The 26446-nt window shown below is 44.9% G+C and overlaps 1 protein-coding gene across 1 annotated transcript; it reads right to left on the minus strand.

Annotated features, from left to right (window-relative positions):
* Window positions 1-328: 328 nt before the first annotated feature.
* On the minus strand, window positions 329-13805 carry MRPL15 (mitochondrial ribosomal protein L15). The gene is made up of 5 exons (XM_065399146.1): window positions 13692-13805; window positions 10135-10292; window positions 3084-3249; window positions 2553-2676; window positions 329-887 (listed from the first exon to the last, which is right to left on the minus strand). The coding sequence occupies exons 1-5, from the start codon at window positions 13803-13805 to the stop codon at window positions 550-552; spliced, it is 900 nt and encodes a 299-aa protein (XP_065255218.1). The 3' UTR covers window positions 329-549.
* Between the last annotated feature and the right edge of the window lie 12641 nt (window positions 13806-26446).

Genomic DNA, 26446 nt, shown 5'->3' on the forward strand with positions numbered 1-26446 from the left:
GTGCTTCAGAAACACTAGCTGTACAATGGGAATAATACTGATCTTTCTCACAAAGGTGTTAAGGATTCAGTTTTGTATTACACACTGATTAAAACACTAAGAATTCTGAAATGTCTGTACAGCAAGATGCATTTCGCTTACCCCCCCCCCCCCTTTTTTTTTTTTAGAAGCCTTAAAATGTTAGTTGAAAGTCAAGGTTAAAAATTGGGCTTGAGGAATAAGTGAAAGCTAAAATTATTGGTACAACCTATTCCTTTGACTAGCATTCTCTAGAATAAGATCAGCATCAGAATATTTGTAATCAACGAAACAAATGGCAAATGACAGCAAGAGAAAAATGTGTATTTTATTCTTGAAAGACTATTCTCTTCACTACACGGTATTATGACTCTATATAGAAAAGAGATGTACCTGTAGCATTACACAGTCACAAATGTATATTAATGTTTTGACTAGTACAATAAGAATGTGTTTTAAAAAACAAACCTCACTTCTAATCCATTATTTCATATCCAGATGTTTCCTGTACATCTGCAGTTGTCTCAGAATTCATGAGCTGTAGTATCTTAGCAACCTCTCGTCTGTTGGTTTCAGGATTTTCTTTTCACTCATGTTTACCACCCAACCTGGAGCAAGACCAAAGAAAATCTGTCTAGGGTCCTTACGTGTGCTTAGCATTTGGAAAAGTTCATCTTTACTTATGTCTGGCAAAACATAACCATATTTCTTGGCGAGTTCAAGCCTGGCTTCTGGAATATTTGATGGATCGGCTAGATACCCACGATTCTTGGCATCTGTGTAGTAACGGACCAGATCTTCAGGTGGAAGCATTCGCTTTGGAATAGGCTGGCCACGCAGAAAGAAAGGTACTGGCTTGCACAAAATCTCTACAGGCAAGCATAGGAGAGAAAGAATTAGGTAATAGTACTTCATAATCAAGGTTCAAAAGCATTAGATGATGCCTCCTTTCCTCAAAAGACAAGTACACCATATGCCTGAAGTCTCTTGCTAGATTATTTACCTGCCACAAACTCATGCAGAGGAAAGGAGGAAAACTGGAGACAAATCTCTCCATATTTTCTTGTTCTGGGATACCAGACATCAATTAAGTTGTACAAATGCAATAAACCAAATGAATCAGTTAAAAATATTGTTTAAGAGGAAATACTGATTTATATTCCCGATTTATAACCATCTGCATCAACCACTGTTTTAAGAAAAAAATGTTTTAAATATGTACAGTAACGCCTCGCTTAACGTTGTAGTTATGTTCCTGAAAAATGTGACTTTAAGCGAAACGACGTTAAGCAAATCCAATTTCCCCATAAGAATTAATGTAAATGGGGGGGTTAGGTTCCAGGGAATTTTTTTTCACCATACAAAAAACTATATATTATATAGATATACACACAGTATACGTTTTAAACAAACAATTTAATACTGTTCACAGCTATGATGATTGTGAAGCTTGGTTGAGGTGGTGAAGTTAGAGGGTGGAAGAGGGAGGGATATTTCCCAGGGAATGCCTTGCTGCTATATGATGAACTAGCACTTGGCTGAGCCCTCAAGGGTTAGTTAACACATTGTTAATGTAGCCTCTCACACAAGGCAGCTCGAACACGGCTGCCAAACGACATTAGAAGGGAGCATTGCGCAACTTTAAATGAGCATGTTCCCTAATTGATCAGCAACATAACAAAACAACGTTAACCGGGACGACTTTAAGTGAGGAGTTACTGTATAGCATGCCTGCTTTGGAAAGAAAGATATGGTACAGTAATGTAAACTGTAAGATTACCATGTACTTAAAGGCCTTGCTTGTAGGTTAGGATTGTTATATCAGGGCTAGAGAGACATGGTGGATGATCAACAGAAGTTGGTCCAATAAAAGCTATTACCTCCCCACCTTGTCTTTCTAATATCCACAATTTAAAAAATACATTTCAAATCCGTATTTTGCTTTAAATTAGCTCTTTTGCCCCCCCGCCCCCCCAATGGATTGTTTTCCTAGAAGAGGAGTGCCAGGAATATAAGCCCACTTTTGCATTTTGTTATGAATGTAAAAAAAAAAAAAAAAAAAGTTCAAGCGCTTCAACTTTCACTGTCAATATTTTCCCTACATCTAATATGGACATAATGTTCATCAGATACAATTGTAAAAATAAACAAATAAACAAACCTGCAGAACTCAGCTAGTTTAACATGTTCCTCCCGACCCCCACCTAAAAAGCAACCTTGCACCCCAAATCTGCAAACTCCTTAAATGTAGTTTTTTCCCTAAACAGAATAATTTATATAGCATCATTGACTGGGTAGGGCTGATAAGCAAAGAGTAAATAATGGAAAAATGAGCAAGTACTGCTTTTGAGGGAGGATAATTGTCTAGCAGATCTCAGACTGCACTGATTTAACAGAGCTCCTACTGGATCTTCAAAAAGAACGAATGATTGACTCTTTCCAATGCTGTCTACATTTAGGATTTAGATTTAAAAAAAAACAACAACTCCATTCCATCAAAGAAAAGAAGTGGGGAGATGAGGCGGAATTCTTACCCAAACTCCGTGGATCATAGAAGCCTGTCGTAATAACACCACCATTTTTTTCAATTGCAGCAATGGCTAGCTCAGATGCCATCTGTACTTCAATATTTACTTTTGCTGAAAAGTTATCGGCACCCTGCAAGTTACAGCATGTGCTTAGTTTAGTTAAAGGTAAATAGAATATTTTGGTAGCTATATTTATCCATCTCTACTGAGTATCAAATATGAAATACAAAAACTAAGTTGGGTCACAATTCTACAATATTCCATTACATGATTTAACAATGTTAAATACTCTTCCAAGTGAAAAAATAACATCTTGCAAATCATAACACATTGTCCAGCTTTTCATGAATATATAGTGCCCTCTAGTGGATTTAGCATTAGCATTTGGAAACATAAAACTGCGGCTTAGAAAAGTAGTCATGCTTCCAGGAGAAAGGGAGGGAGGGGAAACCAAACAAAAAAAAAAAACAAAAAAACAAAAAAAAAAAAATGGAGGCTTTACACTACCAGTAGACTAATAATGTATTTCAGACATACCTTCTCCACTAGTTGGACACCATAATCCCTTTTGAGTGGCTGTATTGTCACACCTCTGGCATTGGTGAGCTGGGTTAAATCGATCGGTTGAGTGGGGTCCACTCTACCCAAGTCAATAAGGTATTGCAGCTTTTGAAGACTGAGGGGGTGATATTGGCGCCTGTGGCTGGAGAAAAGGCAAAGAAGAGCAAAGAAGTTTAGGATTTCAAAATATGAAGCTGAAATTCAGTTTAGTTAGCAGAGTGAAACAAGCTTCCAGGTTTAGTGGGTTAAGAGACAAATGAATGATACAATACTTTTTTCTGTTTTCCATCCTTTCCTAAATGTTCCAAGTAATTTTGTTTAAAAATAGGCCCATCCATAAGTACATTTTATTCCCATTTTATAAAATAGGAAACCAACACTATTACTGGCTATCACTGGGTTCAAGTCACATCAAAGTAACATCCCCAGCAGCTGGTCAGCTTAATTTGCACAGACGGTCTGGGTTCTAGAGGGAGAGGCTAAGTGTTATTCTGAAGAGGAAATCAGAAAGTTTGAATGCTCTTTGGCAAGTCAAGAAGATTTTAGACAACCACTTCTCCTATGAGTCTAACTCAGCAGCCTTGTTGACACATGAGAATCTGACTCCATGACATACAAGCATATGCAAAGAATCCTCAGTATTCTACTCCAATGTGAGCTCTTTCTCGGCTTATGTCTAGTTGACAATTTGTATTTAATTGCTTTTCTATTGTGCTTATTGTAAGCAAGCACCTCACAAATATTAATGATTTATCCCTCATATCACCCTGCAAGGTAAGGAAATATTGAGTAAATATCCACTCCCCCATATGGTTGGGCATTTGATTGGTCAAATAATATCAAAAATGGTCAAATATTTTAAAACACTAATTTACCATAACAACAGTAACAAAGGAGTAAGACTTTATGGTCTCCAATAAGCTTAGCCTTAGATAAATACATATGCCTAATTGCAAAAAAAAACCAAGTTACTTAACTCAGTTATTTTTATTCAGAAAAATGTGAAGCACATTGTAATGACATTCAAAAAAGTTGACACACCATGACACAATCAAAAAGGTAGGCCAGCCACTACATCAGGGCATTCTTGCTGGAATATTTGACAAGTCAAATAATAGGTAGTCAGTTAATCAGACCACTGACATTATACAACTAATCAACTGACCAGCTTGCCAAGTCTACTCCCCCACACACTCGAGGGGAGCAGGAAGATTGCAGCCAAGAGCCATCAGCTTAAAAAAGGAATGGGGCTAAAAGGGAAAGAAAAGTATAAGCAGGCTGGCTGAATCACAGGTGAAAAATCAAGTTTTCAAATAGTTTATTCAAATACTTGTCTCTGTTATCCAGTGAGTTGTATAATTAGTCAGATAATGGAATGGATGTATTTAAATACCTGTGAAATTCATTAAATAATATATTCAAGATTTTGGCTATTTGATCAGTCATAGTAGAGAGTTATATTTCTAACAACCAAATGAAATAGAAAGCTCAGTATTAAATGAAGCAAAGTATTTAAAATATACAACTCTTTTATTCCTGTAACCTACAGGCAGTATAGTGGCACAAATATTTTTCACTATGGCTGGTAGGCTGTGACTTCCGCTAACCGGCATACATTTTTCAAACCCTGGAAGTATTTTCACTCGTTTTTATACAAGGGGACCGAGACAGAGATTAAGAATAGGAAAAATACTGTAAATATGGGATGGAAATTTTGTTTGATTACATATGCACAGTAAGTATATCACCCATAAACACATACAAACACTTAACTGTGTTTGGTCTTTGTTATCATGTAAGAATAAACTGGAAAGACATTTTCCAATAGTTTGGGCTTGGATTAAGGCAAATATCAACATTTACACAAGATTACAAAATACCTTTTGGTTAGAGAATATTCACAGATAACAGGTTTCAGAGTAGCAGCCGTGTTAGTCTGTATCCGCAAAAATAACAGGGTTGTAGCCCACGAAAGCTTATGCTCTAATAAATTTGTTAGTCTCTAAGGTGCCACAAGTACTCCTGTTATTCACAGATAACATACATTTACCTTAACCACAAGCTACAAAGAGACCATTTACCTGTATTTTGGCAAAAATTATATTTCTAAGTACAGGATATGTTTCTTGGAACAGTTGTAGAGTTACAAGAACAGGCTCTTTTACCACATTGCTAATTTACTTTGCTATTGTTTTACTGTACAACACAAGTTACTGTGAAACTTCTGTCACTGTAGAAGATTGGATCATTTTTCATAAAAAAGGCAGTTTACTAGATACATTTAACATTAATGAGAAACTCCTAGTTTTTAGACGTTCTTCAGCATTCCCTGTTTTGGATTGCTGATTCAGGAAGTCCCTGTCTAACCACCTGTGGAAAGTGCTGCTCATCTACTTTCATGGTAAGGTAAGTTAAGGGGAGGGAGATGACTATTTGGAAATAAAGATTAAGAAAGCAACTTGCTTAAAAAAAGAAGTTTTCATAATGCTAATCAAATGTCACTACTAACCACATATTAAATTCACTTAATTATTAGGCATATACACAGAAAACCTTTAGTAATGAAAACAAATCTGCTACCTATACTTCATTCCACAGAATAGAAACATACACATGAATATTCACCGAAGTCAGTATTAATACCATTAAAAAAAAATTTAAAAAAATAAAAAATCAAACTACATATTTAGTAAGACTTTATACACAAGCATAGATTAGAAACAGCTCAAGGGTGAAGGAATTAAACACATGCAATATATCACATGGCCCTTAATGGCGAAAACAGTGGTATATGTTTGCCACTGTTACGAATATTAGTGCCATAAATTTGCATTACCCTTTACAGAATTAAAAGAAAGTCACGGACCCAAACAGCGTGCACACTAAATTACACAAGAAATGAAGACAGACAAGGAGAAACATGGGTTTCATGTTGCACATGAAACCTGTAAATTCTGATTTATTTTTAATTGGAGCAATAAAGTAAGGCAAAAAATAGCAGTGATGTGTAGCTCAATGACTGACAGAAGTGGATTATGAGAAAGTATCTGTAGAGTTTGAGGACAATTGCCCCACTGGAAGAGGAAAGGTGTTCCAAAAGCAAGGACAGTCATGGAAAAAGCACACAAATTCCAATGGGAGAAGGAAGCAAAGCAGGATGCATAGGCAGAGCATAGGGTGCAAGATGAAATGAAAAAAGTATGGAGTAGGATACTTCAGCTGAATCCAGTGAATTTTGCTGTTAAGGAAGTTAGCAAGACTATGGGCAGTCAGAAGGGTGCAGAAGTCGACAAGGACAACGGTTTTGAACATTGCTAAGGATGAGTAAAAAAGAATAGTGCAAGTGTGAATGGACAAAATCAGAAAGGCTAAGGCTACACTACAGACCTTACAGCAGCACATCTGAAGCTATGCCGCTGCAAGGTTTCCCATGAAGCTACTCTGTCAACAGGAGAGAGATTTCCTGTCAGCATAATTTAATATGGAGATATACCTATCTCATAGAACTGGAAGGGACCTTGAAAGGTCATTGAGTCCAGTCCCCTGCCTTCACAGCAGGACCAAGTGCTGTCCCTGACAGATTTTTGCCCCAGATCCCTAAATATCCCCTCAAGGATTGAACTCACAACCCTGGGTTTAGCAGGCCAATGCTCAAACCACTTGAGCTATCCCTTCCCCCCCAATTAAACCACCCCCTTATGAGCAGTGGTAGCTATGGGCATGGCTACACTTGTTGATATAGAGCGCTGAGAGTTAAACCCACCTTCGTAGAGCGCAGTAGGGAAAGCGCTGCAGTCTGTCCACACTGACAGCTTCAAGCACACTGGCGTGGCCACTTTTGCGGCACTTGCAGCAGCATTGGGAGCGGTGCATTATGGGCAGTTATCCCAGCATGCAAGTGACTGCAACGTGCTTTTCAAATGGGGGGAGGGGGGGTGGAGTGTGACCGGGAGTGTGTTGTGTGTATATGGGAGGGAGAGAGAGAGAATGGGTTTTTGGGGTGCTAAGAGTGTGTCAGCATGCTGTCTTGTAAGTTCAGATCCCCCTCCCCCCACCTCTCTCTCTCTCTCTCTCTCTCTCTCTGAAAGCAAAGCGTAAATGTTTGCTTTTTCTCAGAGCTGATAAGCAGCCGGCTTCTCCGAAATGGAGCTTTGAAAGGGCATTTCCGCATTCCTGCAGCCAATTTCACAACAATGGCAAGAGTGGCCACTTGATTTAAGGGGATTATGGGACATTTCTGGAGGCTGATCACAGTGCAGTAAGGCAACACCTCATTCACACTGGTGCCGCGGCGGGGCACAGCAAACGTTATTCCACTCGCCGAGGTGGAGTACCAGCAGCGCTGTAGCTGCGGTGTCAGAGCACTCTACGTGCCTTGCCAGTGTGGGCGAGGAGCGAGCTAGGGCGCCCGGGGCTGCTTTATTGCGCTGTAACTCGCAAGTGTAGCCAAGGCCTTTGTCAGCAGGAGAGTGTCTCTCGCTAACATAGCGCTGTCCACACTGGTGCTTTTGTTAACGAAACTTATGTTGGCTGGGGGGTGTTTTTTTCACACTACTGACCGACAGAAGTTTTATTGACAAAAGTGCTAGTGTAGACATAGCCCAAGACAAAGTGAGTTACACCAAGCCAAGGACATAAAAGGCAATAAAAAGTTTTATCAATTCATTAGGAGCAAGACAAACACAAAGGAACGAGTAGGTCCACTACTTAACAGGCAAGGAGAGCTAACAACAGAGGACATCAAGAAGGCTGAGGAGTTTAATGCCTATTTTGCTTCAGTCTTCATTGAAAAGGTCAATGGTGATCAGATACTCAACACAATATTAACAAGGGGGAAGGAGGACAAGCTAAAGTAGATAAAGAATAGGTTAAAGAATATTTAGGTAAATTAGATGTATTCAAGTCAGCAGGGCCTGATGAAATTCATCCTCAGTACTTAAGGAACTAACTGAAGGAACCTCAGAACCATTACCAATTATCTTTGAGAACTCATGAGGTCCCCGAGGGCTGGAAAAGGGCAAACATAGTACATATCTTTAAAAAAAGGAGAGGAATGAAAAAAGAGGAGCTGGGGAATTATAGATCAGTCAGCCTAACTTTGATACCTGGAAAGATACTGGAATCAATTATTAAACAACGTGTAGGTACCTATAGGATAACAGGGTTATAAATAATAGCCATCAGGGATCTTTTAAGAACAAACCATGCCAAACCAACCAAATTTTCTTCTTTGAGAGGGTTACTGGCATATCAGATAGGGAGGAAGCTACAGATGTGATTTATCTAGATTTCAGTAAAGCTTTTGATACAGTCTCACATGACATTCTTATAAGCAAATTAAGGAAATGTGGTGTAGATTAAGTTACAATAAGGTGGGTGCAAGTGGTTGCAAGACTGTACTCAAAGAGTAGTTATCAATAGTTCACTGTGAAACTGGGGGAAAGTGGGGGTGTTTATTTAGTGGGTCTCACAGGGTCTGTCCTGGGTCAAGTACTGTTCGATATTTTAACTAATGACTTGAACAATGGAGTGGAGAGTACGTTTATAAAATCTTCAGATGACACAAAGCTGGGAGGGGTTGCAAGCACTTTGGAGGACAGGACTAGAATTCAAAAGGACCTTGTTAAGTTGGAGAATTGGTCTGAAAGCAACAAAATGAAATTCAATAAAGACAAGTCCAAAGTTCTGTACTTCAGAACTAAAAAACAAATGCATGAACTGCAAAATGGGGAATAACCGGCTAGGTGGAAGTACTGCTGAAAAGGCTCTGGGGGCTAGAGCGAATCACAAGTTGAATATGAGCCAACAATGAGATGCAGTTGCGAAAAAACTTAATATCACTCTGGGGTGTATTAATAGGCGTGTACTATGTAAGACACGTGAGGTAATTGTTCCGTTCTACTTGGCTCTGGTGTGGCCTCACCTGCAGTAGTGCGTGTAGGTTTGGATGCCACACTTCAAGAAAGATGTGAACAAACTGGACAGAGCCCTTAGGAGAGCTATAAAAATGAAAAAAGATTTAGACAACCTGAACCTATGGGGAAAAGTTAAAAAAAAAAAAAAAAAAAAAAGCCAACACTTTGGCATGTTTAGTCTTGAGACTAGAAGAACGAGGGGGTACCAGATAACAGTTCTCAAATACGTTAAGGGCTGTTATAAAGAGGATGATGATCAATTGTCCTCCATGTCTTCTGATAGTACGACAAGAAGTAACGGGCTTAATCTGTAGCAAGGGAGATTTAGGTTAGCTACTCATAAAAGCTTTTCCAACTGTAAGGATAGTTAAGCACTAAAACAGGGTTCCTAGGGAAGTTGTAAAATCACCATCACTGGAGGTGATTTAAGAACAGACTGGACAAACACCTGTCAAGTATGATCTAGGTATACTTGATCTTGCCTCAGCACAGGGCTTGACTAGATGATCTCTCAAGGTCCCTGGAACCACTATACGCCTTTGAGTTTATCAAAAATGGAAAAAAGTTACCATGATTAGAGGTGTGGAAGTGAGTAAGTAGGATTGGTTGGCCAAGAGCTGAAGGAAGAGATGTTGAACCCAATGGGGTTGATCCAAAGCCCACAAGGGTCCCTGGGAGTCTTTCAATAGGCTTCAGATTAAGGCAAGTGAGTGCATGAGTGGAGATAATAAAGGTGGAGAGAGAGCAAGAGCTGAGCAGGAGGAGTGGTGGGGCAGATACAGATGAAAGAGAGAAACAGACAAAGCAGTCAAGTGTGGAAAAGAGGGTAGAAGGCTGTAACTAGGGAGTCATCAATATGGAGAGTAGAAAATGAAGGGAAGAGCGGTTCAGAAGGTGGCAGAGAAGTGAGGGAGACTAATGGATTGAAAGTTACAGAAAGTGACAAGGGGGAGGGTGGAGAAATTTGGGGGGAAAACAGATGACTAACTGAAAGGGGAGACTGTCTCACATGTTCGGGCTGCGTTCACAAAATTAGATTTCGACTGCCACTTCAGAAGAAAGATAAAAACAAATGACATTCCACTTGAAATAAATCTAGAAAGCAAACTTACCTGTGTCCTTCATTATACCCATATTTTGGAATAATCAAGTAAAATGGAGTCTGGCCACCCTCAAAGCCCAATCGGGGGCGATTTCCTCTTTGTCTTTGTCCTTTATGACCTCGACCACTTTTCTTACCTCCATGTCTTCCACGGCCACGTCTTCTTTCCTTGAAAGCAATAATTCCTAAATTCAGTTAATTACACTATGGATACATAAACTCTGGCAATGTACATTCTGAGGAAATATAAGACTGTTCTCCAATGAACTGGGTGAGACTGGTGAGAAAAGTTAAGCATTTCCACTCCTCTAACTAAAGGAGAGAATATTAAACAAAATGTGATTCTAGATAGTTACCTAATCAAATGGTTTGAAAGTCTACATGGATATGTGCAAAGCGAGAGTAAGAATATGTACACACTACAGCTTACATTGGTATAAGTTATGTCATCCAGGGGTATAAATAAGCCACACACACACTCCCCACAAGCAACGTAAGTTACACCAGCCAAAGTGCCAGTGTGGATAGCACTATGTAGGTGGGAGAGCTGAAGTAATTAAGTTGATGGAAGACCTCTCACCCATCAGCTTAGAGTGTCTGCACTAGCAGCGCTGTAAGTTCTGTAGTGTAGCCATATAGTACTATATTTTCCTCTCACCTCTAACATTTTGTTAGCAAGCAAGGATGGTTAAGTGGTTACAGCACTAGTCTAGGACTTGGGAGACCCAACTTCAATTCCTTGCTCCACCACAGACTTCCTGTGTGACCTTAGGAAAATCACTTAGCCTTTCTGTGTCTCAGTTTCCCTCTCTGTAAAATGAGGATAATAGTACTTCCCTACCTCTCAGAGGTATTATGAGGATAAATACATTCAAAAGATTGCAAAGCATTTTGAAATCAACAAATGAAAAGTGCTATATAAAAAGAGATTAGGTATTATTGTAGGTCTGAGAGTCAGATACTTTCTCCTGAATGATAAACTACTGAGATTTCCTGCCCACTTAGGGCATGTCTACACTACAATCTTAAATCGACCTATGTTAGGTCAACTTGAAGCCACCGCAGTAATTACTGCAATGGCTGATGTCCACCCTACCCTCCTCCTGTCGGTGGTGCATGTCCTCACCAAGACCATTTCCACCAACTGAAGAGGGACAGTGTGGGGGGATGAGAGCCGGGGCTCTCAGCTTTGCACAACTCCCCTCTGGGAAGGGAGGGGATAACCACCCAGGACTTCTCGCCTCCAGCAGGGTGATCTGCGCCCGGAGTCTGGTTGGCTACCATTCTCCCGGAGGAGAGTGGGGAGCCAGGACCCTGAGGGTGCAGCAGGGAACCCAGGCAACAGCCTGGCTTGGAGTGGAGACCCAGCAGCAGCCCAGCTGGGGGAGCTGGTTTTCTTGTCAATTTCATCCTGCCTTGTACACCTAACTCTGTAGTGTAGACCAAGCCTCAGTGAGGATTCTACTTGGAAGTTGAGCAGGAGAAGATTCCATCTCACAATAAAATAAGAGGTTAAAGAAAAGAAAATAATTTTGTATATATTTATTAGCATGAATGTGACTGGACGGAATCAGACTGGTTCAAGAGTTTGTAGTTTTCACTGCTGTTTGGGTGAAAGAACTTTTAGTGTGCAGCAGCAGGTTCTACAAAGACAGTTAGTGCACAGAAGGGTGGAGGGCTGTACACTTACCCCACAGTTTGCCATGAACTGGCTTGTTGTACAGACATGCCCTGATTGACTTTGTAGGATTATTTTAAAAGCAAGGTTTTTATATATAGTGTAAAAGAATAATTACCCTATACTTCACAGAATAATCTGATTAACTGCAAATCATAAGAAGGAATGTCACTCATTTTAAACCTTATTTTCCCTTGTGTCACTGACTTGCTGTTCACTGTTTATTAATATTGGAGTTATTTACACCAGAAATGCTATTTATAAAATAGAAGCTCATTTACCATAGGTATTGGTCATTCATTTCACATTCTCTTACTACCTTTCATTGTGTTCTCAGTTTGCATCTGTTACATGGGGAACCACGTAAAACCTCTTTATTTTAACATTTGGCTATTTTTATTTGGTGTCTGTTAGTTAATTCAGGCTATTTTAATGTATTAAATGTGAATAGTAGTCAGGATAGTAGCAATTTAAATAAGACACCATTAAATGATGCAGTTGGTATTTTCACATTAATTTTATTCAATAAGTTTAGCTGGCATAACATTAGGTACTGTAAAAATCAGCTACTCTGCATAGTTGGACTCCTGAACAGAACACTCTGCAGGGTTGGGGCTTTAGATCTGTTTCATATTCCTCGATCCCTAACCATTTGAGAATTGTGAATCTGACATTTTCAAAGACATGAACTACCAACATTTTACACTTCCTACTTTAGCTTCTTGTAAGTCATCCCCCCATACACACAATTAAGGAGCACTAATAGAAGAGGTGGGAAGACAAGAGGGAACAGTCAAGTTAATAGTGCAGCTCTTCTTATAAATTTTATTTTAAAGCGCTTGACTCAAACCCTCCAATTGGATCCAAACAAATGGATCCCTGGGCACAACCCCATAAAAGTCAAAGGGGTTCACCCACAAAGATCCAATTTCAGGATTGAGGCTTTTGTGCCCAGCCTCATTAGGAACGGTTTCAAAAGTCTGCACCAATGCAACTACATTGAGGTAGTTCACTCAATCCAAACCCTCTGATGTGGACATACTGCAGTCGAGGAAAATATCTACATTAAGAGTTTGCACTGGTGATGCAACAAAGAGCCCTGCAATTGGTGATGCAGTTTCAAGTGGGCAATTTTCTCAAACTGAGACAGATGGTTACATCTACATTACAGACGTCTGTTGGCATAACTATATTGGTCAGGGGTGTGAAGCTGTACCAGCAGAAGTCTTTAGCATTTTTAACATTTATCTGTTAGCATTCTACAGCCTGGAGTCAAGCCAATACAGGAGAATTTCAGCTTTCTCTGGGGCGAATACACAGTCTCATCGCTGGGGAGAGGACCCAAAAAAGCACGAACGCTAAAGGCCAAATTTCAGAGTAGCAGCCGTGTTAGTCTGTATCTGCAAAAATAACAGGAGTACTTGTGGCACCTTAGAGACTAACAAATTTATTAGAGCATAAGCTTTCGTGGGCTACAACCCACTTCTTCGGATGCATATATTCTATATGCATCCGAAGAAGTGGGTTGTAGCCCACGAAAGCTTATGCTCTAATAAATTTGTTAGTCTCTAAGGTGCCACAAGTACTCCTGTTTTTTTAAAGGCCAAAAGAAGTCATAATTTTCTAAACCAGCTTCGTGGTTTTTGAACGCCAAGGCCCCACAGCACCGAAAGGGCTTCGGGACCAGCCGGCAAACGCAAGAGACGGTCGGTCTCGGGGCTAAGGAGCCGGCCCGGGCTGGCGCGGATCCTGCAACAACCGGGGGTCAGCGCTGAGCAGCTGAGGCCGCCCAGCAGCCTGGGTACCTGGGGGGAGCGGGCCCAGCCTCGTTATCGGAGAGGCAAGGCCCGGGCCGAGCCCGCTCCGCGTCTCCTGCGCCCGACACTCACCGATTTCTTGGCGCCGGGGTTGGGTCTCAGGTTAACCAGGCTGACCCTGGGCAGGGCCCGGAGTAGCTCCAGCGCCTTGGGCCCGCCGCCACCGCCCCGCGACGCGGCTGCCATGGCCGCTCGCTGCCACTCCCGCACGCCCGCGGCCTGCAAGGGCAAAAGCGGCCGCCACCTGCCAGCAGCGTGCGACGCTAGACAGTGCGCGTCACTTTACGGCAGCCGGAACCCCCTCCCCCTCCCAACTGTCGCGACGCGGCTGTGTCGGGGAGGGAGGGGCGGAGGAGGACAGGCGGGCGGGGACGGAGCGGAAGCGGGATCGGTGAGACAACGTGGGTGGGGACCAGGGGAGGGGTGGCCGGTTTACACGCCGCGCAGTGTAGGGCGTGTCCATGGATTATGTGGTTTGTGACTGCGCCCGTTTCCTGGGATAATACAGATAAAACAGTGAACCCAACGGAGTTTACCCACTGCCTGGCATGCTGGCAGATATGGTTTCCTTGCACTCCCCCATCTGTCTGTACCCATCTGTTGTCTCTTGTCTTATACTTGGATTGTAAGCTCTTGGGGGGCAGGGGCTGTCTTCTTGATTTGTATTTGTGCAGCACCTAACAGAATGGGTTGCTGGTCCATGACGGGCTCCTAGGCACCACCGTGATACAAATAATAAGTAACAATAATGATAATTTGCTTCAATATACGAAACAGATGTCAACATAAACTCACCCCTGCACCAGAAGCTTATGCTGTGTACAGGATGGGCTTGTTTATACCACCAGCATAAACTACGGTGTAAATGTAAATGGGATATAGTTGTACTGGTATAACTCTCCGCATGTGGATGAGTTTATTATAAGAGTGCCTTGTTTTGGTTTAGTTTATGTCACTTTGGAAGGGGTTAAAGTGAAACCAAAAATAGCCATTCTCATTCCAGAATAAGTGTGTCCAAACAGGGAGTTATATCTGCATAACTAAGTTTATTCAACTATACCCAGTGCTTAATTTGTGCCAGGGCTTAGCGTCAACACCTCTAGGTTGGCAGCCCATAGCCCCGGCAGGGGCACTTCTGGCTCCCAGCCAGCAGCCACCATTCTCTGGCCATCCAGCTCTGAAGGAGCGCAGCCCCAGCAGCAGCACAGAAGTAAGGGTAGCAATACCATACTCTAATGGCACCTTTACTTCTGTGTTTCTGCTGGTGGCTGTGCTGCCTTCAGAACTGGGTGCCCAGCCAGCAGCTGCTGCTTTCTGGCCAACCAACTTGAGCTCCGGCACCTCTTTCATTATCAATTAAGCACTGATTATACTGGTATAACGGGTAAAACTTTCCATGGTAGACAAGCCCATGAATCACAATTACACAAAAAAGTGAGTGTTATACACACTAAAAAATGGTTATCACTACTTCCCTCCATTATGATTATATTATATATTTTTCATGTATGTGTATTATTCAGATATTATCTCTGGTGATCCCAGCTCTGAACAATAGTTGAAATATATGCAAACAAGTCTTTGCCCTAAATAACTTACAGTCTGAAAGGACTGATGCAATAGGGTACAAAACAAAGACAAGTGGTATAAGGTTTGTCAAGGCTGCTTCCCCACTCTGAACTTTAGGGTATAGATGTGGGGGCCTGCATGAAAACTTCTAAGCTTAACTACCAGCTTAGATCTGGTCCGCTGCCACCACTCTCAATGTGTTAATTCCCTTCCCTGGGTAGCCTTGAGAGACTCTTCACCAATTCCCTGGTGAATACAGATCCAAACCCCTTGGATCTTAAAACAAGGAGAAATTAACCATCCCCCTCCTTTCTCCCACCAACTCCTGGTGGATCAAGATCCAAACCCCTTGGATCTTAAAACAAGGAGAAATTAACCATCCCCCCTCCTTTTTCCCACCAACTCCTGGTGGATCAGGATCCAACCCCCTTGGATCTAAAACAAAGAAAAATCAATCAGGTTCTTAAAAAGAAGGCTTTTAATTAAAGAAAAAGGTAAAAATCATCTCTGTAAAATCAGGATGGAAAATAACTTTACAGGGTAATCAAACTTAAAGAGCCCAGAGGACTCTCCTCTAGCCTTAGGCATGGTCTACACTAGGAGTTTATGTCGAATTTAGCGCCGTTACATCGAATTAACCCTGCACCCATCCACACCACGAAGCTATTTAGTTCGACATAGAGCTCTCTTAAATTCGACTTCTGTACTCCTCGAAAACTAGAGGAGTAGCGCTAAATTCGAAATGGCAATATCGAATTAGGCTAGGTGTGGATGGAAATCGACGGTAATAGCTCCGGGAGCTATCCCACAGTGCACCACTCTGTTGACGCTCTGGACAGCAGTTCGAGCTCGGATGCTCTGACCAGCCACACAGGAAAAGCCCCGGGAAAATTTGAATTCCTTTTCCTGTCTGGGCAGTTTGAATCTCATTTTCTGTTTGGACAGCGTGGAGAGCTCCACAGCACTGGCAACGATGCAGAGCTCTCCAGCAGAGATGGCCGTGCAATCTAATAGAAAGAGGGCCCCAGCATGGACTGATCGGGAAGTCTTGGATCTCATCGCTGTGTGGGGCGATGAGTCCGTGCTTTCAGAGCTGCGCTCCAAAAGAAGGAATGCAAAGATCTACGAGAAGATCTCTAAAGCCATGGCAGAGAGAGGATACAGCCGGGATGCAACGCAGTGCCGCGTGAAAATCAAGGAGCTGAGACAAGGCTACCAAAAAACCAAAGAGGCAAACGGACGCTCCGGATCCCAGCCCCACACATCCCGTTTCTACGAGGCACTGCATTCCATCCTAGGTGCGGCCGCCACCACTACCCCACCACTGACCGTGGACTCTGAGGATGGGATATTGTCCACGGCCGGTTCCTCGTCGGAAATGTTAGCGGACGGGGAAGATGAGGAAGGAGATGAGGAGGACGAGGCAGTCGACAGCGCTTGCACTGCTGATTTCAACGACAGCCAGGAGCTCTTCATCACCCTTACCGAGATCCCCTACCAACCGTCCCCAGCCGTTACCCCGGACACCGAATCAGGGGAAGGATCAAGCAGTGAGTGCTTTAAACATCTAAACATTTAATTTTAACATAACTGGAATATTTATATTGTTAAGAATGGGCTTTTCATTCACTCATTTAAACATAGAAACTTTTATTTATAACAAAACAGGAATATTAACTATATCAGCAATTGGGTGTTCATGATTTCTTTGCCTTAGGCAACTATTTAGTCCCAACTATGTATAAAAAATCAAATAATGTCCGGATTTTCATGATTAGGCAACCACAGGACGCTCCACTCTGTAGTCCCTTCCAGTACAGTTACACGAAAAGACGGTCAATATGTCCGGGAATTGACAGAGAGTCCTCCTGGGAGAGCTCAGCATAGCTCTCCTGGAGGTACCGCACAAGCATGCGCATCAGGTTCCGTGGCAGGGCGATCTTGTTCGGTCCACCGTGGTAAGACACGTTCCCACGCCATGACTCTATTAAGTAATCCGGGATCATCGCACGGCAGAGCATGGCGGCATACGGCCCTGGCTTCTGCATGCTCTCCCGAAGCATCCGTCCCCTCTCGCTCTCCGAGATCCTCAACAGCGTTATGTCGCACATGACGCCCTGCTTTAAATTAGGGAGGGGAATGTTAGTATTGGGACTGCTTTACAGCCACGCGGTGGAGGCGGCAGAGGGGCAGCATACAGGGATCTTTCCCTGGGACAGCCACGAGGTGGTGGGACAGGGGCAGAGCTCATGCTTCCCTGATTGCTGCCAGCAGAGAGTGGCCTTGCTTTCAGTGCGAAAGGAGCCCAGTGCTACTATTAAATTTTTAAGCTGCCACAAGTCTACGGCTTACCATGTTTTCCTGCAACAAAAGTAGAGGTGTCCTGCCACGCTTCTCTGATCGCAACTGCAAGACCCCAGGCACTGAAGGCGAGGGCCGAAAATTCGACCTTGTCCTGAGTGCGCATGTGAAAGGTGCAGTGCATGGTGTTGTTCACAGAGAAAGACTATGTTCTTTGTTAGCAACTTCATTTATCTGTCTCAGGAATTCACTCCCTTTTTCCCATTCCCACAGACACATCTGCGACTGTCTCCCAACCCAGCCTGGCATCACACTCCCAGAGGCTAGCGCAGATTAGGAGGAGGAAGAAGAAGACGCGTGAGGACATGTTCTATGAACTTATGGACTGCTCACGAGAGCAGGCAGCCCAGACGACACAGTGGAGGGAGAACTTGTCACAAATGCACCGAGCAGTCATGGAACGGGAGGAGAGGTGGCGCCAGGAAGACCAGCAGGCTACTCAAACCCTGCTTGGACTAATGAGGGAGCAAACGGAGACGCTCCGGCGCCTAGTGGATGTTCTGCAAGACCGGAGGCAGGAGGACAGAGCCCTGCTGCTGTCTATCTCTAACCGCCCTCCCCCGCCACCAAGTCCCACACCCCCCTCACCAAAAGTCCAAAGAAGGAGGGGCGGCAAGGGCCGTTAAAACTTTCATTCAGCCCCTGCAGACTGCTGCAGCAATAGAAGGCTCTCGTTCCACAAAGTTTGAAAAGTCCTTTCCTACCCATCTCACACAAGCCACCGTCCAAGTTTCCTCCACCCCCTTTTCATGTGCGGTTCATAATAAAACATCTGTTTCTGTTAAGTACTGTTTCCGAGAGTGTCTTTTAGAGGGGATTCTGTCTGAAGGGGGGGAAGGGGTTTGTTACTTGGACAGGACAGTCACCTTTAGCAGGCTACAGAGGCGGGGGCAGGTCCAGCATCAGGACACATACACAGTGCAGTCACCAGTTACCCTGGTCAGTCTGGGAGGTGGTTTTCATGTTCTGGGGGGCGGGGGGGTTGATCTGTGACTTTGTGGCGGGGGAGGGCAGTTAGAGATCTTATGACGCGGCCCTTATCCTGGATCACAGAGCCACGCAGCACGGGGGTCTGTAACCCTCCGCCCCCTGCCAGAAAGTCACTTGGCCGACACATACACGCAGTCCCGCCCAGGACTGCTGGCAGGCTCCGTTGAAACAACCAATCCAGCACTGCGGAGCCTGTCATTCCCGGAGTTTAGAAGCATCATTTGCATCAAAACACTAACCCCGCCCCCCGCCACAGTCTGCGTCCCCGGTTTAAAACATTCCCGCGAAAACAGTAAGAAAGAGAACCTTGTTCATTAACAAAACGGAACAGATTTTATTTGTTGGGAAGGTGGTGAAGGGGGTATGTAACTTGGAAGGATAGTCAACAGTAACTGGGTAAAGAAACGGGGGCAGGTTCAGCATCTGTGTCCACAAACTAAACAGTCACTGGAGACCCTGCTCAGTCAGGAACCTGGCTTTCAAAGCCTCCCTGATGCACAGCGCGTCCCGCTGGGATCTTCTAATCGCCCGGCTGTCTGGCTGGGCGTAATCAGAAGCCAGGCTATTTGCCTCAACCTCCCACCCCGCCATAAAGGTCTCCCCCTTGCTCTCACACAGATTGTGGAGCACACAGCAAGCAGCTATCACAATGGGGATATTGGTTTCGCTGAGATCACAGCGAGTGAGTAAGCTTCTCCATCTCCCCTTGAGACGGCCAAAAGCACACTCCACCACCATTCTGCACTTGCTGAGCCGGTAGTTGAAGAGTTCTTTCCCTGAGTCCAGTGCGCCAGTGTAGGGCTTCATGAGCCAGGGCATTAGCGGGTATGCAGGGTCCCCGAGGATCACAGTAGGCATCTCCACATCCCCAAGACTTATTTTGTGGTCCGGGAAGTAAAGACCTTCCTGCAGCCGTCTAAACAGACCAGAGTTCCTGAAAACCCGAGCGTCATGAACCTTGCCAGGCCATCCAACGTTGATATTTGTAAAACGTCCCCTGTGGTCCACCAGTGCTTGCAGCACCATAGAAAAGTATCCCTTTCTGTTTATGTACTGGCTGGCCTGGTGGTCCGGTCCCAGGATAGGGATGTGAGTCCCATCTATAGCCCCACCGCAGTTTGGGAATCCCATCTCGGCAAAGCCATCTATGATGAGCTCCACGTTTCCCAGGGTCACTACCTTTGATAGCAGTACCTTGACGATTGCCTTGGCTACTTGCATGACAGCAACCCCCACGGTAGACTTGCCCACACCAAAGTGGTTCGCGACTGACCGGTAGCTGTCTGGCGTTGCAAGCTTCCAGAGGGCTATGGCCACTCGCTTCTGGACAGTCAGGGCTGCTCGCATCCGGGTGTCCTTTCGCTTCAGGGCAGGGGACAGCAAGTCACACAGTTCGAGGAAAGTCCCCTTCCGCATGCGAAAGTTTCGCAGCCACTGTGATTCATCCCAGACCTGCAGCACTATGCGGTCCCACCAGTCAGTGCTTCTTTCCAGGGCCCAGAATCGCCGTTCCACAGTATCCACAAGACCCAGTGACACCGAGATGTCCTGGGCGCTGGGTCTCCTGTTTTCTGAGAGGTCGGAGCTACTCTCCGACTTCATGCCCTCACGGTGGTGCCGTAGCCTCCTCTCCTGATTTATCTGCAGCTGCCTCTGGTAAAGGTGGATGAGAAGCTGCGAGGCGTTGAGAACTGCCACAACTGCAGCGATGGTCGCAGCGGGATCCATGCTCGCACTGCTGTGGCGTCCGCGCTGTCAGTAATCAGAAAAGTGCGAGAACTGATTTCCCGCCGGCGCTTTCAGGGAGGGAGGGAGGGCGTTAGTGACGGACGGATGACGACAATTACCCAAAAGCACCCTCTACCCTTTTTTTTTACCCAGAAGGCATTGGCGGCTCGACCCAGAATTCCAATGGGCAGCGGGGACTGCGGGAACTGTGGGATAGCTGCCCACAGTGCACCGCTTCCAATGTCGACGCTTGCCCCGTTAGTGTGGACTCACAAAGTCTCACAAAGTCGAATTACTGTCCTTAGTGTGGACACACACGTTCGACTTTGTAATATCGATTCCACATATTCGAATTAACTAAAATCGAAGTACTCTCGTAGTGTAGACATACCCTTAGGTTCAAAGTTACAGCAAACAGAGGTAAACACCCTAGTAAAAGGTACATTTACAAGTTGAGAAAACAAAGATAAAACTAACACGCCTTGCCTGGCTGTTTACTTACAAGTTTGAAATATGAGAGACTTGTTTAGAAAGATTTTGAGAGCCTGGATTGATGTCTGGTCCCTCTTAGTCCCAAGAGCGAACCCCCCAAAACAAAGAGCACAAACAAAAACCTTCCCCCCACCAAGATTTGAAAGTATCATGTCCCCTTATTGGTCCTTTGGGTCAGGTGTCCGCCAGGTTACCTGAGCTTCTTAACCCTTTACAGGTAAAAAGGATTTTGGAGTCTCTGGCCAGGAGGGATTTTATAGTATTGTACACAGGAGGGCTGTTACCCTTCCCTTTATAGTTATGACAAGGTTAAACAGAACAAACTGAAGAGTAAACAAACAAGAAAACAAGAAAAGGATGGTGCATGATGTCTCTATCAGTGGAACACTTCAGGGATGCAAAGCCCCAGGATATACAAAGTGTGAAAGGAATGTGAAATAAAGGACACAGCACTTTTAAATACATATGTAAGGACAATATATTTAAATAAACTTCACTGAGAAGATTAAGAGAGCCTAAATTCCCTTTTCCCCACTTCTGTGTACCATGCTACATATATAATTCTGATCTACTCTATATAGGTTCTTATACCACCATCATCACTGTAGCATATGAGTATTTTCCAGTAGTGCATCAAGCCATGTGATTAACATCTGTCACTTGTAGTTTGTTCTTTCTCATTGTGTCTCCTGTGGGAGAGAATTATGTGTGCAACTGATAGATTGAGGGTTGCCCCCCAACTCTCAGTTTCCGTCTCCCACCCCCATGGCTGGGAGAAGAAAAGGTAATCAAAATGAGCCTTGCACTTAGAGCGTAAGGGGATGGGCTGTGATGGTCCTTAGTTCTTGTGGGAATTTATTCCACAGTCTTGGATGAGTCCCCTGGCCTAGAAAGCTCTGTCTCCTGTACCGGCAAAACCCTTTACCCTTATGATAGAAAATTCCATTGTGCCTTGAGGAGCAATATTGTCTACCACAGTTCTCAACTTGGAGCTCAGACAATCTTGTAATCCAGGCCATTGAGCACCTTAAGATAAAGACCAAGGTCTTGAATTTAACTCAGTATTCTTTGGGATGCCAGTGTAGAGAGTGGAGAGATGTGCTTGCAATAGCCTGTGTTGCTGAGGAAATGCACTGTGGCATTTTGTGGTAACTGGAATTTCCTATGAACTGAAATCATCATGCCAACGTATACTGCATTGCTGTAGTTCAGATGGGAAGTGATGAAGGTATGTATAATTGAGGACAGAATATCATCTACCAGGTTGGAATGGAGTGTCTAAGTCAATTGGCTATATGATATAAAATGGAATGGTCTGCAAACTGCTTCTCAGATAGAAGCAGTTTGCATCTGAAGAAGTGAGGTTCTTACCCATGAAAGCTTATGCTCCCAATACTTCTGTTAGTCTTAAAGGTGCCACAGGACCCTCTGTTGCTTTTTACAAATGCAGTGGCAATTGAGAAACCAAAATGAGAAGTTTGAAGAAGAATGCCCTTTTCCCTTGTTCTACTATTCTTATGGAAATTTTGTGCATTATTATTACAATACTTTCCTTATGCTGTTGTGCTCCTTGATCATGTAATTTACTTTACCTAATGAAATTGTGCCTACTCTATAACCAGAGAATAGAATTACAGCCAGCATGATGGGTCAACTGGAAATTATTTTCTTCCAGAAGAGAAGCACTGTGTAGGATTAATTGAGGGAAGATAAGGTGGTTGTTACAGAGGCTACCACTGAGAAATTACATACTGGCTAATAGCTCTGCCTATTGCCAAGGTTACCCCAAACTTCCCATTACAAGACCCTGTTTTCACTTGCTTAGAACTTTGCAAAACTTAACTATTTGGGCTGAAATTTTCCATACTGGATATCTGCCTTAGGCAGGTCCACACTACCCCCCCACTTCAGACTAAGGTACGCAAATTCAGCTACGTTAATAACGTAGCTGAATTTGAAGTACCTTAGTCCGAACTTACCGCGGGTCCAGACGCTGCAGGCAGGCTCCCCTGTCGATGCCGCGTACTCCTCTCGCCGAGCTGGAGTACCGGCGTCGACGGCGAGCACTTCCGGGATCGATCCGGGATCGATTTATCGCGTCTAGACAAGACGCGATAAATCGATCCCAGAACATCGATTGCCTGCCGTCGGACCCGGAGGTAAGTGTAGACGTACCCTTAGACTGATTTTTGGGGGGGGGGGGAGGCGGGGGAGGAGGGGGTTTCAGCCAAAATGGATCATCTGTTTCTGAGAACTAATCTAGGAGAAAATATGTTTGTATTGCCCCTGTTAAAAATTCTGACCACCTTATCTTTGAAAAGCTCTAGCATCCCCATGTTTGGAGCGGGGGCTTGAAATTTGGCAGGGGGATGGCCTTTGTGTCAGGGATGCACCTTTTGCTGTCCCTGTGAAAATCTGCCCAAATTTGGCACAGTTACCTTTGAAAAATAACAATTCCTACTTTTTCAGTAGAGACTTAGGCCTGGTCTACACTAGGAGATTATGTCGAATTTAGCAGCGTTAAATCGAATTAACCCTGCACCCGTCCACACAACGAAGCTATTTAGTTCGACATAGAGGTCTCTTTAAATCGATTTCTGTACTCCTCCCCGACGAGGGGAGTAGCGCTAAATTCGACATGGCCATGTCGAATTTGGGTAGGTGTGGATGGAATTCGACGCTAATAGCTCTGGGAGCTATCCCACAGTGCACCACTCTGTTGACGCTCTGGACAGCAGTCCGAGCTCGGATGCTCTGACCAGCCACACAGGAAATGCCCCGGGAAAATTTGAATTCCTTTTCCTGTCTGGCCAGTTTGAATCTCACTTCCTGTTTGGACATCGTGGCGAGCTCAGCAGCACTGGCAACGATGCAGAGCTATCCAGCAGATGTGACCATGCAATCGCAGAATAGAAAGAGGGCCCCAGCATGGACTGATCGGGAAGTCTTGGATCTGATCGCTGTGTGGGGCGATGAGTCCGTGCTTTCAGAGCTGCGATCGAAAAAACGGAATGCGAAGATCTACGAGAAGATCTCCAAAGCCATGACGGAGAGAGGATACAGCCAGGATGCAACGCAGTGCCGCGTGAAAATCAAGGACCTGAGACAAGGCTACCAGAAGACCAAAGCGGCAAACGGACGCTAATAATAATAATTATTATTATTATTACGCTCTGGATCCCAGCCCCAGACATGCCGTTTCTACGAGGCACTGCATTGCATTCTAGGTGCGACCACCACCACTACCCCACCAGTGACCGTGGACTCTGACGATGGGGTATTGTCGACGGCCGCTTCCTCGGAGATGTTCGCGGATGGGGAAGATGAGGAAGGAGATGAGGAGGACGAGGCAGTCGACAGCGCTTACAACGCTGATTTCCCCGACAGTCAGGATCTCTTCATCACCCTCATGGAGATCCCCTACCAACCCTCCCAAGGCGTTAACCGTGACCCTGAATCAGGGGAAGGATCAGTCGGTAAGTGTTTTAAACATGTAAACATTTATTTGGAACAGAACAGGAATGGAATATTAACAATGGGTTTTTCATGATTACTTTGCCCTAGGCACTTAACTTTTTAGTCCTTGCCAGTGCAAGTACTGCAAAAGTATCTCACAATGTCCGGTTTCTCATGATTAGTTTGCCCTAGGCGCTCTACTTTTTAGTCCTTGCCAGTGCAGCTACTGGAAAATTAGGTCAATATGTCCGGGGATAGAACTGAAATCCTCCTGGGACATCTCCACAAAGCTCTCCTGGAGGTAATTTGAAAGCCTTTGCATCAGGTTCCTGGGGAGAGCGGCCTTATTGCGTCCTCCATGGTAGGAAACTTTTCCGTGCCAGGCTATCAGCAGGAACTCTGGGATCAGTGCCTCGCACAGCATGGCTGCATACGGCCCTGGTTTTTGCTGGCATTCACACAGCATGCGGTCTTTCTCAGTGTCCGAAATCCTCATCAGAGTGATATCACTCATGGTGACCTGCTTTAAATTAGGGGAATGTTAGTATTGGGACTGATTGCCTGTTCCTTTACATAAGTGTAACCGGCGGTTTACAGCCACGCGGTGGAGGCGGGACAGGGGCAGCATACAGGGATCTTTCCCAGGGACAGCCGCGAGGGGGGTGGGACAGGGGCAGAGTTCATGCTGGCCGGATTGCTGGCAGCAGGAACTGGCCAACGCTAGGGGCATTGCTTTGAACGTGAAAGGAGGGCACTGCTATAAATTGAGCTTTCAGCAGCCAAAAGTCTACGGCTTACCATGTCCGCCTGCTACCCGAATTCCGCTGTCCTGCCCCACTTCTGTGATCTGTACTCCAAGACCCCAGGCAGTGAATGGGAAGGCCGAAAATTCGACCTTGTCCTGAGTGCGCATGTGATAGGTGCTGTGCATGGTCTTGTTCACAGAGCAAGACTATGTTCATTGTTCACAAAAATGTATCTTTGTGAGGAATTCACTCCCTTTTTCCCATCCCACAGCTGCGAGTGTCTCCCGACCTACCCCGGCATCCCCCTCCCAGAGGCTGGTGCAGATTAGGCGCCGTAAGAGAAGGACACGGGACGAGATGTTCTCCGAACTTATGGGCTGCTCCCGAGCCGAGGCGGCACAGCAGACCCAGTGGAGGGAGAGCATGTCGCAATACCAGCGATCACACAGCGAACGGGAGGACAGGTGGCGGCAGGAAGACCAGCAGGCGACTCAAACGCTGCTTGGACTAATGAGGGAGCAAATGGACACGCTCCGGCGCCTTGTAGATGTTCTGCAGGACCGGAGGCAGGAGGACAGAGCCCCGCTGCAGTCTATCTCTAACCGCCCTCCCCCGCCACAAAGTCCCATCCCCCCCTCACCCAAAGTCCCAAGAAGGAGGGGCGGCAGGGGCCGTGAAAACAGTCACTCCACCCCTGCAGACTGCTCAAGTACCAGACGGCTCTCACTCCCAAAGTTTTGATAAGTCCTTTCCTTCACTCCAAAAGCACCTCACCCAAGCCCCCGTCCCAGTGTCATCCCCTAACTGTGTAGTTGTTAATAAAAAATACGTTTCTGTTAATTATTGTTTCCGTCAGGTTCTTTTAGAGGAGAGTGTGTCTGAAGGGTGGAAAGGGGGTTGGTAATTGGAGAGGACAGTCACCTTTACCAGGGTACAGACACGGGGGCAGGTTCAGCAGCAGGTCACACACACATTGCAGTCACTAGGCACCCTGGTCAGTCTGGGAGGTGGTTTTCATGTTCTGTGTGGGGGGGCTATGTGAGTTTGTGGCGGGGGAGGGCGGTTACAGATCTTATGCACCGGTCCTTAGCCTGGATGACAGAGCCACGCAGCAGGGGATCTGTAACCGTCCTCCCCCGCCACAAAGTCACATAGCCCCCACACACAGAGTCCCGAAAAGGAGGGGTGGCAGGCTCCGTTGGAACAACCAGTCCACCACTGCAGAACGCTCTAGGAGCAGGAGCCTGTCATTCCTCGAGTTTAGAAGCGTCCTTTCCATCACTACACCCGCTCCCCACCACAGTCTGCATCCCAGTTTCAACCCTTTACCACGAAACCCTTAATAAAGAAAACGGTCTTAATGAACAAAGTTCCATTTATTTTATTTTTTAAGGTGTGTTGGAAGGGGGGAAACGGGGTGAAGGGGGTATGTAACTGGAGAGGATAGTCAACATTAACTGGGTAAAGAAACGGTGGCAGGTTCAG

This window comes from Emys orbicularis, chromosome 2 (genome assembly GCF_028017835.1).
Source record: "Emys orbicularis isolate rEmyOrb1 chromosome 2, rEmyOrb1.hap1, whole genome shotgun sequence".
In the NCBI taxonomy this organism is placed as follows: domain Eukaryota; kingdom Metazoa; phylum Chordata; order Testudines; family Emydidae; genus Emys; species Emys orbicularis.